The sequence below is a fragment of the Melampsora larici-populina genome (assembly GCF_000204055.1).
Source record: "Melampsora larici-populina 98AG31 unplaced genomic scaffold MELLAscaffold_8, whole genome shotgun sequence".
Classification (NCBI taxonomy): Eukaryota; Fungi; Basidiomycota; class Pucciniomycetes; order Pucciniales; family Melampsoraceae; genus Melampsora; species Melampsora laricis-populina.
The window spans coordinates 1,080,784-1,093,511 of NW_006768772.1; the positions used below are offsets into that span (position 1 = coordinate 1,080,784).

Here is a 12,728-nt window from a genome sequence, read left to right on the forward strand (position 1 = left end):
CCTGTTTGAAATTGAGACAAGTTTTGATATAATCCCCCACTCTTTCCGTTCAATCCTAACAAAAAAAGGATACACAAGTACTCATTCTGCCTGATTGACTACATAAAATGCAAGTTTATGCTGGTGTAAGTCTCCATATACGCAAACAGATACCCTGTTGGTAGACATGACAGACAAAAAGATGCTCTGAAAGAGTTTTTGAGTTAAGTTTGAGGTGAGATAGCCTGACTGTACAGGAATTTTGGGAATTTATGTATGCAGGTCATTTTAAAGACCACGCAGTAAAGCTTTCCGCTTGAAGTCTTTTCTCCTTGATTCCCTTGATGAGGTCATTGGAATGAGCTTCAAACTCTTAACCTTGGCATGCTTCTTCATCATTGAAGCAAGATGTTTAATGTGAACTCATTGGTGGTTGTTTCCACACCTCAATCATTGTTCTCCAAGTAGGTACTGGTGTGTAATACTGTCAGATGATCACAGGATGAAAAAGCCTGATATCTGCAAGAGTCAATAGATGAAAGGACTATTAGATTATATGTGTACCTAGTTGATCTTCACAGCTTGCTGGTTTTAGAAGCTTGGTGAATGATATCTCATCTTGACCTTTTGGTTGTGCCAGTGATGACGGACTTAGGCGGCGAGCATGTGAGTGCGGTCGTCCATGCATTTACCCATCTCTTGGCACGCACAGCTCTGCAGACCCACTCTCGCTTGCTACATCCTCTGTGCCAAATAATATATCGAGATTGTGAACCAATCCAACTGAAACCAATTAGAAGCTTAATGTCAAGTTATCCTCAACAACATCTGAACTTATCAAGACAAGAAGAATTCAAAGACGAAACTGAGAAATGTGCAATTTGTTTGAGTGAAACGAAAGACAGAGTGAGTTCACAACCAAACATGCATGTTCTAGCTTTTCATTTAGCTCATCCTTGTTTGATTTCTTTGTGCTACCAACTCAGACCATCATCGCACCCTGCTATCATTCACAATACTGCTTCCGGTGCATCTTAGTCTGGTCACAGAAGTCCAGGAAATGTCCGCTTTGTCTGGGTCCCATCGATCACTTCCTACATCATCTCAGCCCCAATGCAGACTACGAACGATATTATCCACTTCCGCTTCTCCAACCCGAGAAACCTCAACCTTCTACATCCACTCATCACCTCCATCAGCCGTCTCTGCCTAGTAGGTCTGTATCCGATTCGAAGATACGGGAGATACAGGAAACGAAGCATGCTCTCATATCTCTAGACCGTAGAAAATTCATCTATCGACATGGTCTCTATGCCAAACACATCGGCGCCAACGAGTTTACATGTTTCAGGCCAATTTGTCCCTCGTCATTCACTCGTCATTTTGCTGAACATAAGACGCGTGTAACAACATTTTTACGTCGTGAGCTTGCTGTGTTCGAGCATCTCGAGGGACAAATTGAGGCAAGAATCAGATATATCTTGCAAATCTTATTGTCACTGGACTGCAAAAGTGATAGTGCAATTCGCTTGTTCAGTGAGTTCATCGAAGACCTCTTGCTTGCTGAACACTTTGCACAGTCAGTAATTTCCAACTTGAGTGGAAAGATTTGAATCTGCGCTGACATAATCTTTGACATTCTCCCGATGCTCTCATGAACAGCGAGTTATCTTGTTTTCTACGTTCACCATTCCAAGACTTGCGGCTCTGGGATTCAACAATACAGTACGATTGAGCGCACTACATAGCTCCAAATAAGAAAGCCATTCAGTTGATCCATCAGTTGCAATCCATACATCATGACCTGCTTCAGTCGGCTCGAAACGCGTCAGATGAAAGGCTCATCCCACCTCCTGCAAACCGGAGTGACCAAACTCTTGCCATCCATACGTCTCGCCTGCATATCCGCTTCATCATCATCGCCCACAGGACGACGCTTTCTATATCCACAAGACATCATCTAACGAGCTTATCGCTTTCTCAAAAGGCCACAAAGATCAAACTACCTTACATAGAGCCCCGCACCTCACTAATCAGGAGCAAACCGAAATGTTCAATAGAAATATATCTATCTGCTCAGCTAACCTTGCAAGCGAGACGCACCCACAACATTCACTGCATAAATTATTGGTATTTACTTGCTTCAATCATCTTTGATACTAGCGCACATAGCTTTTCATTCAGTTCTACTAATTCTATGAGCTATTTGTTGTAAGAATAATCTGTATGTGTACTGTGGATCCATCTGACGCAATTCATTCTTGTCTTCACAAACCAGTGACGCGACTTTCAATCAAAACAAAGAGCCATCTCTTCAGTGCCACTATACCACAACGCATATGAAGAAACCTTGACTTGTTCTCATTATCAATGCAAATGTGATCATCCGGCACGTACATAGGTAATGAAAGAAGTCGCGGAAAAGGGGAGATAAGAATCTCAATAAGGGCACAGCTTTGGGCCTCTCATCAGACAACCTTATAAGCTTCTATCAACTCGTATAAGTCTCGCCATTATCGCTATAGCTGACATTAAGAGCGTGTTGACATCTGTATCCCCAACACAATGCATAAGTAAAAAGGATTCCAACAACGCGCATTTGATTGGTCCTGACCATTAAGCCAAGTAAAGACGTGTATGTCGAAGGTGTATCAATCATTGCCCTCGGCGATCAATCTTTGACTATCGCATCATGTTTTGCCCATGTTGAGTTCAATGTCTCGGGCAATACCGGTCAAGCCACGCGGATTGAGAGAAGTTTGCGTTCTATGCAAGTTCAAGATACCTGCCACAAATATTGAGGTCAATTCCACAAATTCTTATCATCATGAAGAACATTTGAATGCTGATGGGGTCTGCACGCACCTTTCTAACTCCCAATTTGTCACAGTTTGTGTGTATAACTTCCATTCGTGTTCCTTGAATTCAAAAAATGAGAAGATTCTGATTATCGTCAGCCCTGTGATGCAACAAATTGAGGGAGAGGCTCTTGAAAGAAATCAACTCTAGTCTTTCCGAAATGTTCCACAAAATCATTTCCTAAAATTATTCGAGCCTTACTCTCTGGTCTCATGAATTGTGTTGTAGCTTGTTCTAAGGTCTTAGGTAGTGGCAAGGGGCGCTTATTTGTGGCATCTTGGGCGTCAATTGGTGGGTAATCCTTCAAGTCTAGTTTTTTTGAAGTTGAAATCATCACCTACTCTGCAAATATCTTGAATTTTCCTCGAGAGAGATCAGAATCTCAGCTTCCAGACAAAGCCTCCATACATTTCTGACTGAGAAGCGACAAGGCTCGATCAAATTACTTTTGCCAAAAAGGCTGGTCGACGTCAATCATTTTTTGATGATGGTTGGAACCTACCTTCCCAGTCTACTTCCAGATCTTCTCATCTGCAAAATATATGATTAACCTACTCCGAATTCAATATGTAAATTCATGAAAATGCCACAGCTGCAGCCAACCATCCATGGTACTAACAGTTTTAAGTGATGTGAGTTAGCTGGTCGAAATGCACAAGTGTCACATTTTGTGCAGAAGTCGTTTGCATATCAAGAAGTTTGAAGCTGGTCAGGGACCATCGAATATATAGTTTCCCTGAAGCTATGGGTATAGAATTAGGTGACACTTCTAGAACGTCTCTTGTGAGATCTTGCCACATCAAAAGATACACCAGTCCCACCATTCAGGCTCCTGATCCGACGGATCAAGAAATCAAAAACCCCAAACAAAAAGGGGTCTCTTTTCACCACAAAATTGTCAAAAATAAAAAATTATATATTGCAAAGTATTCATACCAAACAATTCAGGATAATGAAAATATTTTCATGGATATGGAAGCATTTTGGATTGATTCATCTTCATGGGTTGACTCGTCGCAGGGCCAAAGAAAGCGACTGCTACCAAGGTTTCATGACTTCGGGGCGTATATTGCGAGCTGTTGCCGCTAGATATTCCGCCGTTAATCCAAAGGAAACCAAAAGGTCAAAGGCGTTTGAAGTTAGCCAAGCCGTGAGTGAATTGACAAACCGATTCTAAATCCATCGGTCTCGACCGCATGAAGCCAATCTCTCTGTAGCCCTGGACCGACTTGAAGGACAATGTCGCCGTGTTTGATCAAAAGTTTCATGGCCGTCCTTGGTGACATTGTTTTTGCTTCTGGTATGTTGCCGTCATGGGGCTGGTCAAATGATGTCTGATCTGACAATTTCTCCGTCTTGGTTTTTGCTGGCTTTTGCTTAAATGACATAATCGCTGCGGATCCCAGACTCAAGCTTGCGACTAGGGGACCGACACCTTTCTTCATGAATTGTGAGATATCAGCAATAGTAATCTCGGAGAGTGAAATAGAGCAATGGCCTTTGCTAGCCTGATTACCTCATCATCGGCATGAAACTGGAAGATAATTGAGCCGCATCAGACTCAGTATAAGATTATTGGATCTCCCCAGGCTCCTGATTGTATAACTCACGTTCATTCCTGTACCAGGCAGGTAGCAACATGAAAGAATCTCATTAAAAGTGTTTGACAAGGCGTGCCCGATGAGACGTGGAGCTCTTTCATTAAATGCTTCCATGAATGTGTGCAATTTTTCCAGGGCACTAACTACAGGGCGGGGTGACTGACTCCAGGGGATAGTGTCCACCTCTGGAGATTCACCAACAGGTCAGTATTCTGGAGACTGTGAAAAGAAAGTTACAAGACATATAAGACTTCGGAGGGCCATTACTAGCCTGCGCAAAATTTGTAGCTCATCCCACAATTTAATCTGTGTGATTCGGATGATCGTGATCAGGCGTAAGCAATTTGTTGGATGTAACGTGTGACCAAAACTCACGTAAACTGCTGCGCCAACCTTGCGTGAGCTACATGAAGTCGAGCGGCATACATTCAGGGTAGTCAGCCAGATACATTATTTGTGTCTAATGAAGCCAGGCTTACCTAAGTAAGTGCGCCTGAACGTGTTCCTCTTGAATTCTTTAGGTTTGATCTCTTTTTGATAGCTATGAAATATCTCATCTACGTCCGAGACAGTTTGACTTCCGCTATCGTCGGGATCATACACAGCATGAACAATGTATCCTGACCCATCAAGAACTCGATATACATGTACCGTGAAAGTGGAAATCGAAAAGATTGGGAGGACTTTAAAATAAGCCTCAGAAAACGAGGTTTTGGATATATTTTGACAGGTTTGAGGTAGGTCAAAGCCCCAGTATATATGGTTTACACGAAGGTTGACCTCGAACTGGAAAAAATAGTCAACAGCACATGATCATTTAGCAGTTTTCTCCACTTATTTCTGATTTCAGATAGCATAACACAGACTGACATGGCAAGCTACGTTATTACAACGTAGTGCGCCCCAGTATATACGACAAGACATCCTTCCGCAGTCTGAACAGTAAATCCCGCGACGCATATCTTCATTGAGAGTTCTAGAGGTCTCTTTCTCTCCCAAAGACTGAATGCTAGGTGGTTGAAGTTGCTGAGGTACCCTCTCTTCCTTTTCGAGACCCGGCTGGAACTTGAGTACCCAAGGCATGTAAGTAAGGCCTTCGCCGTTGCTTCCGATATATGAGTCTTGACTTTGAAAAAAGTTTTGACAGCTTTCATTCAAGCAAAGCCACCCTTGAAGGTAGAGATGTGGGCTGTTAATTCCACATACTGTACATATCCTGTGGATAGGATCTACCTGCAGAGTCGCTGTCAATTTACCTGCTCTCCCTTCTCCTTCGACTCCTGAAAAGAGATGCTCAGGTGCGATCGAGCTAGGCAGAACCAGAATATCAAAATAAATCCTACGAAAGTTTTTTGAAGAGCAAAACCAATTATGAAGCAGCGTCTCGGGTGGCGAATATCGAGCTATGACCGCTTTGTGGTTGGCGACAAGTGCAAAACTTGACTGCAATAAAGTGGTTAAGTTTTGACTTTGAGGGTTGATGAAGCTTTTCGAACGATCCAACATGTGATGATCGTGATTCAAGGCGTGATCTATGTGAGAACTAAGTACAAAGGCGATGTCGCGTATCTGGATCTCTTCCGGTATGTTCACGCAGAGAGATATTCCGGCCCGTGCGATTGCGTTCCGAAAAGCGTCAAGTACTAATACCTCGTAGACCGACCGCGAGGACGGGTCCTGCAATTCAGAAGTTGCCCAAATATCGTGCAGAACGCGACTCATGGATTTTGATATCTTGACTTGGAGATGTGAAGCTGAAGTTACAAGTTCGTCTACATGTGGCGGCGGAAGAGCTAATAATTCTTCCGTACTCATATCCTCCAACGATCCTGATGATGTAAGTATCTCAGCCCCTTTTTCATCATCAAGATACTTGGAATTGTGAGGCCTCAATTCCAATGAGAAGCACATCGTCAGAGGTTCCATTCCTTCGGCTTGATCTATTTCCAAATCAGCCTGGGAGCCCGGTATCTCTGAAGATTCTGTCCCAGCAAACTGGTCATTCAAAACTATTCGTGCATCTTCTAGTGCGACCATCACATTTCTTTCGTATCTTTCGATGTCGCATAACCACCAGGGATCACCCTGGGATGAAATCCATTGAAAGCGGACTGATTTCAACGAAAATAACACAAGACAGTTCAGGCAACACTTTACGGAAGGTGTCTGGGGATGACGAAGGAAAACATCATGCGCTTACACTTCATACGCACGCAAGTCCGTCCCGGAAAGTCTGAATCAATTTCTTTCTCGGCCTTGAGTTGTAGTAAAAATCCGTAAATTGTTTTTGTCAAATATCCAAGCGAAATAGGAAGCTCACCCAAGAGTGCGTCACAAGGTAATGACCGAGGACAACATACCCGATGTCGTCTCTCTCCTTTAGCCAAGGCATCATTGAGTATTTCTTACCTGCCTGATTGACGAATATAAGGGTCATCAAGTGTAGGGAGATCTCACAAAATCAAGAGGTTGACGTACCAGCAAGACCACCGGGATGTCATGATTCATACAATTCATCAAGCTTTGGACTCGGAAGCCAGTTCTGCTTTGGGACTTGCAGAAAACTAGTCTTTTCTTGTGGCTACTCTTCGTAGAATTATCTGTATGCAAAGACTGCTGTGCAATTTCGTTTCCAGTCATAATTTTCGAGCCACCTCCACTGAAAACAAAATAATCAGCCTTTATAACTAGGGAGAAAATCTACCTTCAGACTCACCCATGGCTTATGATTATCCTGCCTTGATCTTCGAAAACATCACGCGGGGAAGGTGTCCCATCTAATAGGTACGAGATGGTCCTTCCCTTGCATGTGTAGTGGCCCCCTGGGTTACAGGCTAAACGATCAATGTATTTCTTCAAACAACAATGAGGAAATATGATACCTTGAAAAGACCGGAAATAAGGCAAAGTTTCACAAAGTTCTTGTCGAGTCTAAATGAGAAGCATCCGTCAGTCTTGATAACTTTTGACGCGTAAATCAAGGCCGATGCCACAATCTTCATACCTCACAATGGATTGGCGGATTATCGCCTATCTTGGAGAGTTGGACCGGTAATTTCCAGTCTGATTTGTCGATTGAAAAGTCAGGCCTTGATCGAATACCCATCTTTTGCGGGCGCGGTGGTGTTGTTTCTTTTCAAGCTGTACATTCTTGCCGGTCTGTCATGTCTTCGTTAAATGGACCACCGGAACAAAAAAAATCGTGAAGAACCTTTGGTCGTCACAAAAGGATCAGTGAACTATGTCGCTAACTTGATGACCAGATGTTATTTCCGGCGTATGACACAGTATGCGCTAGATTCGCATGGCAATATTCCTGCCAAATGGAAAAGAACAGGGTGCGAAATTTCTGCAACAATAGGCTTGATTACCACTCAAGTCACCCATATCAGATTGAGGTAGCGAGCCCAGGCTCTTGCTGAGCGTCTGGGAGCCCAGGCTCTTGCTGAGCATCTGGTGATCGGTCAGGTACATAGTTTCGCAGATGTGTCCATCATGCAAATTGAATCTTGAACATCCTTGACCGATTCACTCGTGCCGAGGGTAAGACTGGGTTTATCGCCAAGTAAGCCAGATCAAATTACAACACAGGATAGGTATCAAATAAATTAAGGCTCTTCAATCCGGAAAATCGAGCATCGGTAAAGGGATTTGTAAGGATTTGTATCACCATGACCGACTACACAAAATTTCGTTCTGTTGACGGAGAGGAAAATAAGTTGATTCACCGCGTGTACGTTGAGATACATACATCGCTTGGTTCACACCGTGTGAACCTCCGCCGCTTCAGTGAAATCGATGTTGTATTGTGATTTTTGAAATCAGCACACTCTTGAAGTTTCAAGGACATATCAATCAAGTCTTAAGAGAGGTGTCAAAATCAAAGGTCTTGGTGGTATCCAATATGAGCAAGGCTGGCAAAATGTCAACAACTCAGGCCCAGTCAAAACCTCTGATCATAAATTATCCACTGTTCAATCAATTTAGTTACTTCTCTCAAATTCCTACAGCTAATCTGATGGATGAAATCTTTTTTGAGGTCACAAGAGGAGTTTGAGTTAACCCAGGTCTGGCATCTGCCAAAAGCCCCGAACTTAACAACGTCCTTTGCAGGCGGTAGCACCCAAAGCCTGCGTAGGGACTTACATGTAATGTGGGCTTCCTGGCGTGAGAGGTTGTTGAGTTTAGTAGGGGAAAAATGGGCCCAATTATAAATATTTGCTCCACAATATGTTTTCCATTTTCCTCTTAAGGAATCAAAGTCCCTCTTCTCGCGGGCAATACCCTCTATGTATTCAGACATTGATAACTTGAGCCATGCGCAAGTTTTCATTGCTGTCAAAATTGTGTCTTTTCAAATTTTACATACAAAATTGTGGCTTGGTGTAAACTAACATCATCTCCCTCTTTGGATTTTTGAAATTTGAAGATAAGCTTTTTGGACATCAATCATATCTTGAGAACAGTGCAAAGTGTGAAGGAACCAATTTGAGCGTCCTGCTTAGAACAAGCAGAACCTTGATTGCTCAAAAGTAAAATCCAGAAGCTTTTGTGTAGCAAATGTTTTTCAACAAGTCCATTTTTCCCCTGCCAACCTTGACTACTGCTCACGCCACAAAAGGCACATTTGGCGTAAGTCCCTACGCAGGCTTTGGGTGCTACTGCCTGTGAGGGACTTTGTTGAGTTTGCAAAAGCCCCGTGTTTGATATGCCTTGATGCTCATCCTGCTGGAGGTGATTGAAAAATGCAGAAATCACTCCAGAAGAGCAGAGTATCTGCAAAACAACATGTGAAGAGATATCATGTTTTTATATTTCACTGAAAAAGTGGCATGGGATGAGGAAAGTCTGATGAAATAAGATTGACTGAATCACTAAACTGCCATTCTTCTAAGATAAACTGTGATTGATGAGGGATTCAGATAAGCCTAGAGTCTTTGACATGTTTTGTGATAGGTATATGAAGAGAAACATTTGTGGGTCTCAGAACTGACCCAGTTGCCCCAGTTAACTTTTACACTGGAACTTTTACACTGGGTCAAATGGGTACATGCAGTAAAGAAAACCTCACCACCTGCTCTTCAGATTTGACTCAGTGCAAAAGTTACTGTTCTGGTTTGCCAGTGAGGCAACCTGAAGTGCCAAAAACAACTTTCAAGTAGACAAATACATTGCTACGCCGGGTTGACTATGGTATCTGAAGAGGGGAAAGAGTGTGAGATGTGGAGTTGGGTCAAGGAAGTGGGCATTTGGGTCCGACACCTTGTCAACAAGTACGCTGACTACCTCGTAAAATAGTGAGGAAGTCAGGCAAACCTCAATGGTTCTCAATGTTCTGCGTATCAAAAGAGAATAGAAGAATGTACAGCTGTTTCAAAAATGAAACTGGCTGTTGTTGTTTTCAAAAAAAATTCTTTTCATATCCGTGGTTAATCTGTTTTACTCAAGTGGGTTATTTATCTGGATTGGGAGCAGATGAGGTCAAGCCTGCTCAAACGTTGGCATCAAGATCTGTGTTCAGTCCTCCAGATTTGACCTTTCCTGCAAGATTAAAACCGCGGATATGAAAAGAAAAAAAATCAAAAACAACAACAGCCAGTTTTATTTTTGAAACAGCTGTAAGACTTCAAGCACAGCACATAGCTATTACTAACCAAATATAGGTTCAAATGAGGATTTAACAGTAGGCGGAATGATATGGACGCGGGTTTGAGCTTGTAAGGCTAATAAAACTAAGTGTTTTGATTGTACAATATTAGATTAAGAATGAAGAAGAACAATAAAACAAGAAAAACAAGAGGGCTTTTATACCCATTTCAAACTGTAGCGTGCACACAAGACATTTGGGAATAATGACTCCATAGCTCTAGGCCTTCCGGACTTCCATAATACCATAATACATAATGGTTATCAAATAGACCCAATATCCCAAGTTTCCTCGCCAAGTTGTCATCCCCTAAACCAATTAGGTAATCCCCCCATCCAGATGTAAGTGTTCTCAGACCTACCCGGTTTAACAGGTCCCACATGTTAATACGGTTTTGGTTTTAGATGACTACTAGGTGTTCTTGTAATGGGTTCCCAATCCATTTGATTTCCCGCAACTGAGAGTATTACATCCTTCAGGAGTTCAATACCGTATTAGTTATTTCAGATCAACCATTGATTTCCTTGAATTATATGATTAGTATTTAACTTCTAAGAGCATCTCCACCGCTGGTGTGTAAAAAAGTACTCTGTACGCCAACCTTTTGACAGGTCTCGGCCTGTATGCCAGATTTGCGCGGAGGTAGGCAAAACCGTGGCCGTGTAAAAACTGGCATGTGAGATCAGTATATGCCTTTGATCCAAGCATAGGATTGTTTGTCTTGTCCAAAATGACAGGTAAGGTCAAACAATATTTCACATTTTGGTGATCTTTGCCTTTTTGTACGCCGTCCAAAATTGTACTCTCTCGGTCAAGATTTGGACGTCGTGTAACCCATACAGGCTGTTTCCACGGTTCAGTGGCTGGAATATTTTCCCACAAGACGTGAAAACAGCCTGTATTCAGGATTTTGCACGTCCTGGTGGCAATGCTCTAAGAAAAAGAGAAAATGAGAGTATCAAAAGGAAGAGAATAGACATCAGACAGATTTGAAATAGAAATTGAGAATAAGCTGAAAAAAGACTTGAGTTAAGAATAAAGATGAATAATAGATAATAGATTGTTATACGTCTGTTATGAACTTGTTACTACTTTAGCCAGGAGATAAGTTACTTAGCTAACTTATGCCCTGGCTGACACACCTGAACGCTTGACCCGGTACATCCAGTTACCCTTGGTTACCGCCAAAACATCAACTGGGTCAACTGCGTTTTTTGACACTGGGTCAGGTTTGAGACCCACTATTGATTGAGATTCCTTGGCATGTGGACTTTAGTTGCTGTGTTTTGTAATATGAGATCCCGGCCAAGTGATAATTTGATGGAAAAAAATGACAAGCTCTTTGGCTGTATTTTGGGTCTTTCAACGGAACCAGGCCACCCAAAGACTTCAGGTGTTATGACCAGGGTGGCGCGGTGGATAGAATGTGAGGGCAGACGAGGTTCTGATACTACTAACTATATTGCAGTGTGAGGAGCAAGTACAAATGCTGGAACCCCCTAAAGCTATGAGTACCATATAAAATTGAGTTAAGATTAATGTATATTATAAGGTAAAAATATCTATTACACACTATTAGCATAATGCTACTAAAGCCTCAACTGGTTGGTTATTACATCAGGGCAAGCATAGATTCACAGCCCGTGCTCCCGTTATGTGTAATTGATGTATGATGTTATCAGCCAATGCAAGTACTATCTGGGATGGGTTTCCTGACAATCCAATCTGAGCTTTGATACAAAGCCACACTTTTTTGAAAAAACTCTATCCATGATGTTTTGGACTGCTGATTTGATTTTTCAAGAAAACTTCAGCTTTAAGTCCATGAAAGACATCGAACCAGGCAAGTCAAGAAAAACCTGTGTCTGTGTCACTTTCAGTTTAGAGTCAAGGGGAGTGCAAAATTGGTATCCAATGTCTCACCTTATAAAAATGATAATTGCTTCAACAATCCAACCAAGAACCTGATCAATTAACATGATATTCAGTAGCTCTTCCAAATTCTTGATAATCTATTACAAAGGCTGTAAAACCCCCAAGACACAAGGCTTATGGTCAGGTAGGTTGGGAGGGAAAAGCAAAATTAGCACATTTCAACTGGAAGGATGTGAAGAGATCATAGGACCACAAAAACAGATTCAAGTCTCAAATCAATATTAGTGGCAGTACCTACCAGTATGCCCACGAGGACAGAAGCAACAAGGAAGTAGGGAAGAGTTGGTGGTGACACAGAAACAAAGATGCCAATGGTAGGGTAGCACATATTGCACAACATGCAAAAGTAGCAGGGGGGATACAAATTAGTAAGCAGGGGCAAATAAGTAGCAAGCCAGATAGAGGAATCAGTATGTTTATCAATTTCAGCATGATGTCACAGCACATTGGGTCTGGTTGGCAATCTTTGTCCATATAAGCCAAGAAGATTTGTCTGACTACTCTGTGAGTTCAAAATCTCTCACTCACTCCACACCACAGGAATTGATAGGTTTGGTTATGAACCAGGATTGAAGAAAGTTGTGGTATCCAAGTCTGCAATGTTCTCAAACTACAGATTGTTTTGGCAACCCAATCACAATAAGGTTTTATTTTGCCTTCAAGTTACCCTGCCTGAGCTATCACCTATATTTCATATAGTATCTTCT

General features: G+C 42.2%; 3 protein-coding genes across 3 annotated transcripts; 1 reads left to right on the forward strand and 2 right to left on the reverse strand.

Annotated features, from left to right (window-relative positions):
* Window positions 1-783: 783 nt before the first annotated feature.
* Window positions 784-2,194, forward strand: MELLADRAFT_95890 (uncharacterized protein; the record flags this gene model as incomplete). The annotated part of the gene is made up of 3 exons (XM_007407093.1): window positions 784-885; window positions 966-1,515; window positions 1,716-2,194. The coding sequence occupies 3 exons, from the start codon at window positions 784-786 to the stop codon at window positions 2,192-2,194; spliced, it is 1,131 nt and encodes a 376-aa protein (XP_007407155.1).
* Window positions 2,195-3,729: 1,535 nt separating this feature from the next.
* Window positions 3,730-4,667, reverse strand: MELLADRAFT_71229 (uncharacterized protein; the record flags this gene model as incomplete). Its single annotated transcript, XM_007407244.1, has 4 exons — window positions 3,730-3,923; window positions 4,007-4,277; window positions 4,355-4,372; window positions 4,449-4,667. The coding sequence occupies 4 exons, from the start codon at window positions 4,551-4,553 to the stop codon at window positions 3,877-3,879; spliced, it is 441 nt and encodes a 146-aa protein (XP_007407306.1).
* Window positions 4,668-6,112: 1,445 nt separating this feature from the next.
* MELLADRAFT_71230 (uncharacterized protein) lies at window positions 6,113-7,752 on the reverse strand (the record flags this gene model as incomplete). The annotated part of the gene is made up of 7 exons (XM_007407243.1): window positions 6,113-6,550; window positions 6,640-6,694; window positions 6,760-6,852; window positions 6,918-7,098; window positions 7,156-7,261; window positions 7,322-7,370; window positions 7,444-7,752. Coding segments are annotated over 7 exons (1,023 nt in total), but the record flags the coding sequence as incomplete, so codon positions are not given.
* Between the last annotated feature and the right edge of the window lie 4,976 nt (window positions 7,753-12,728).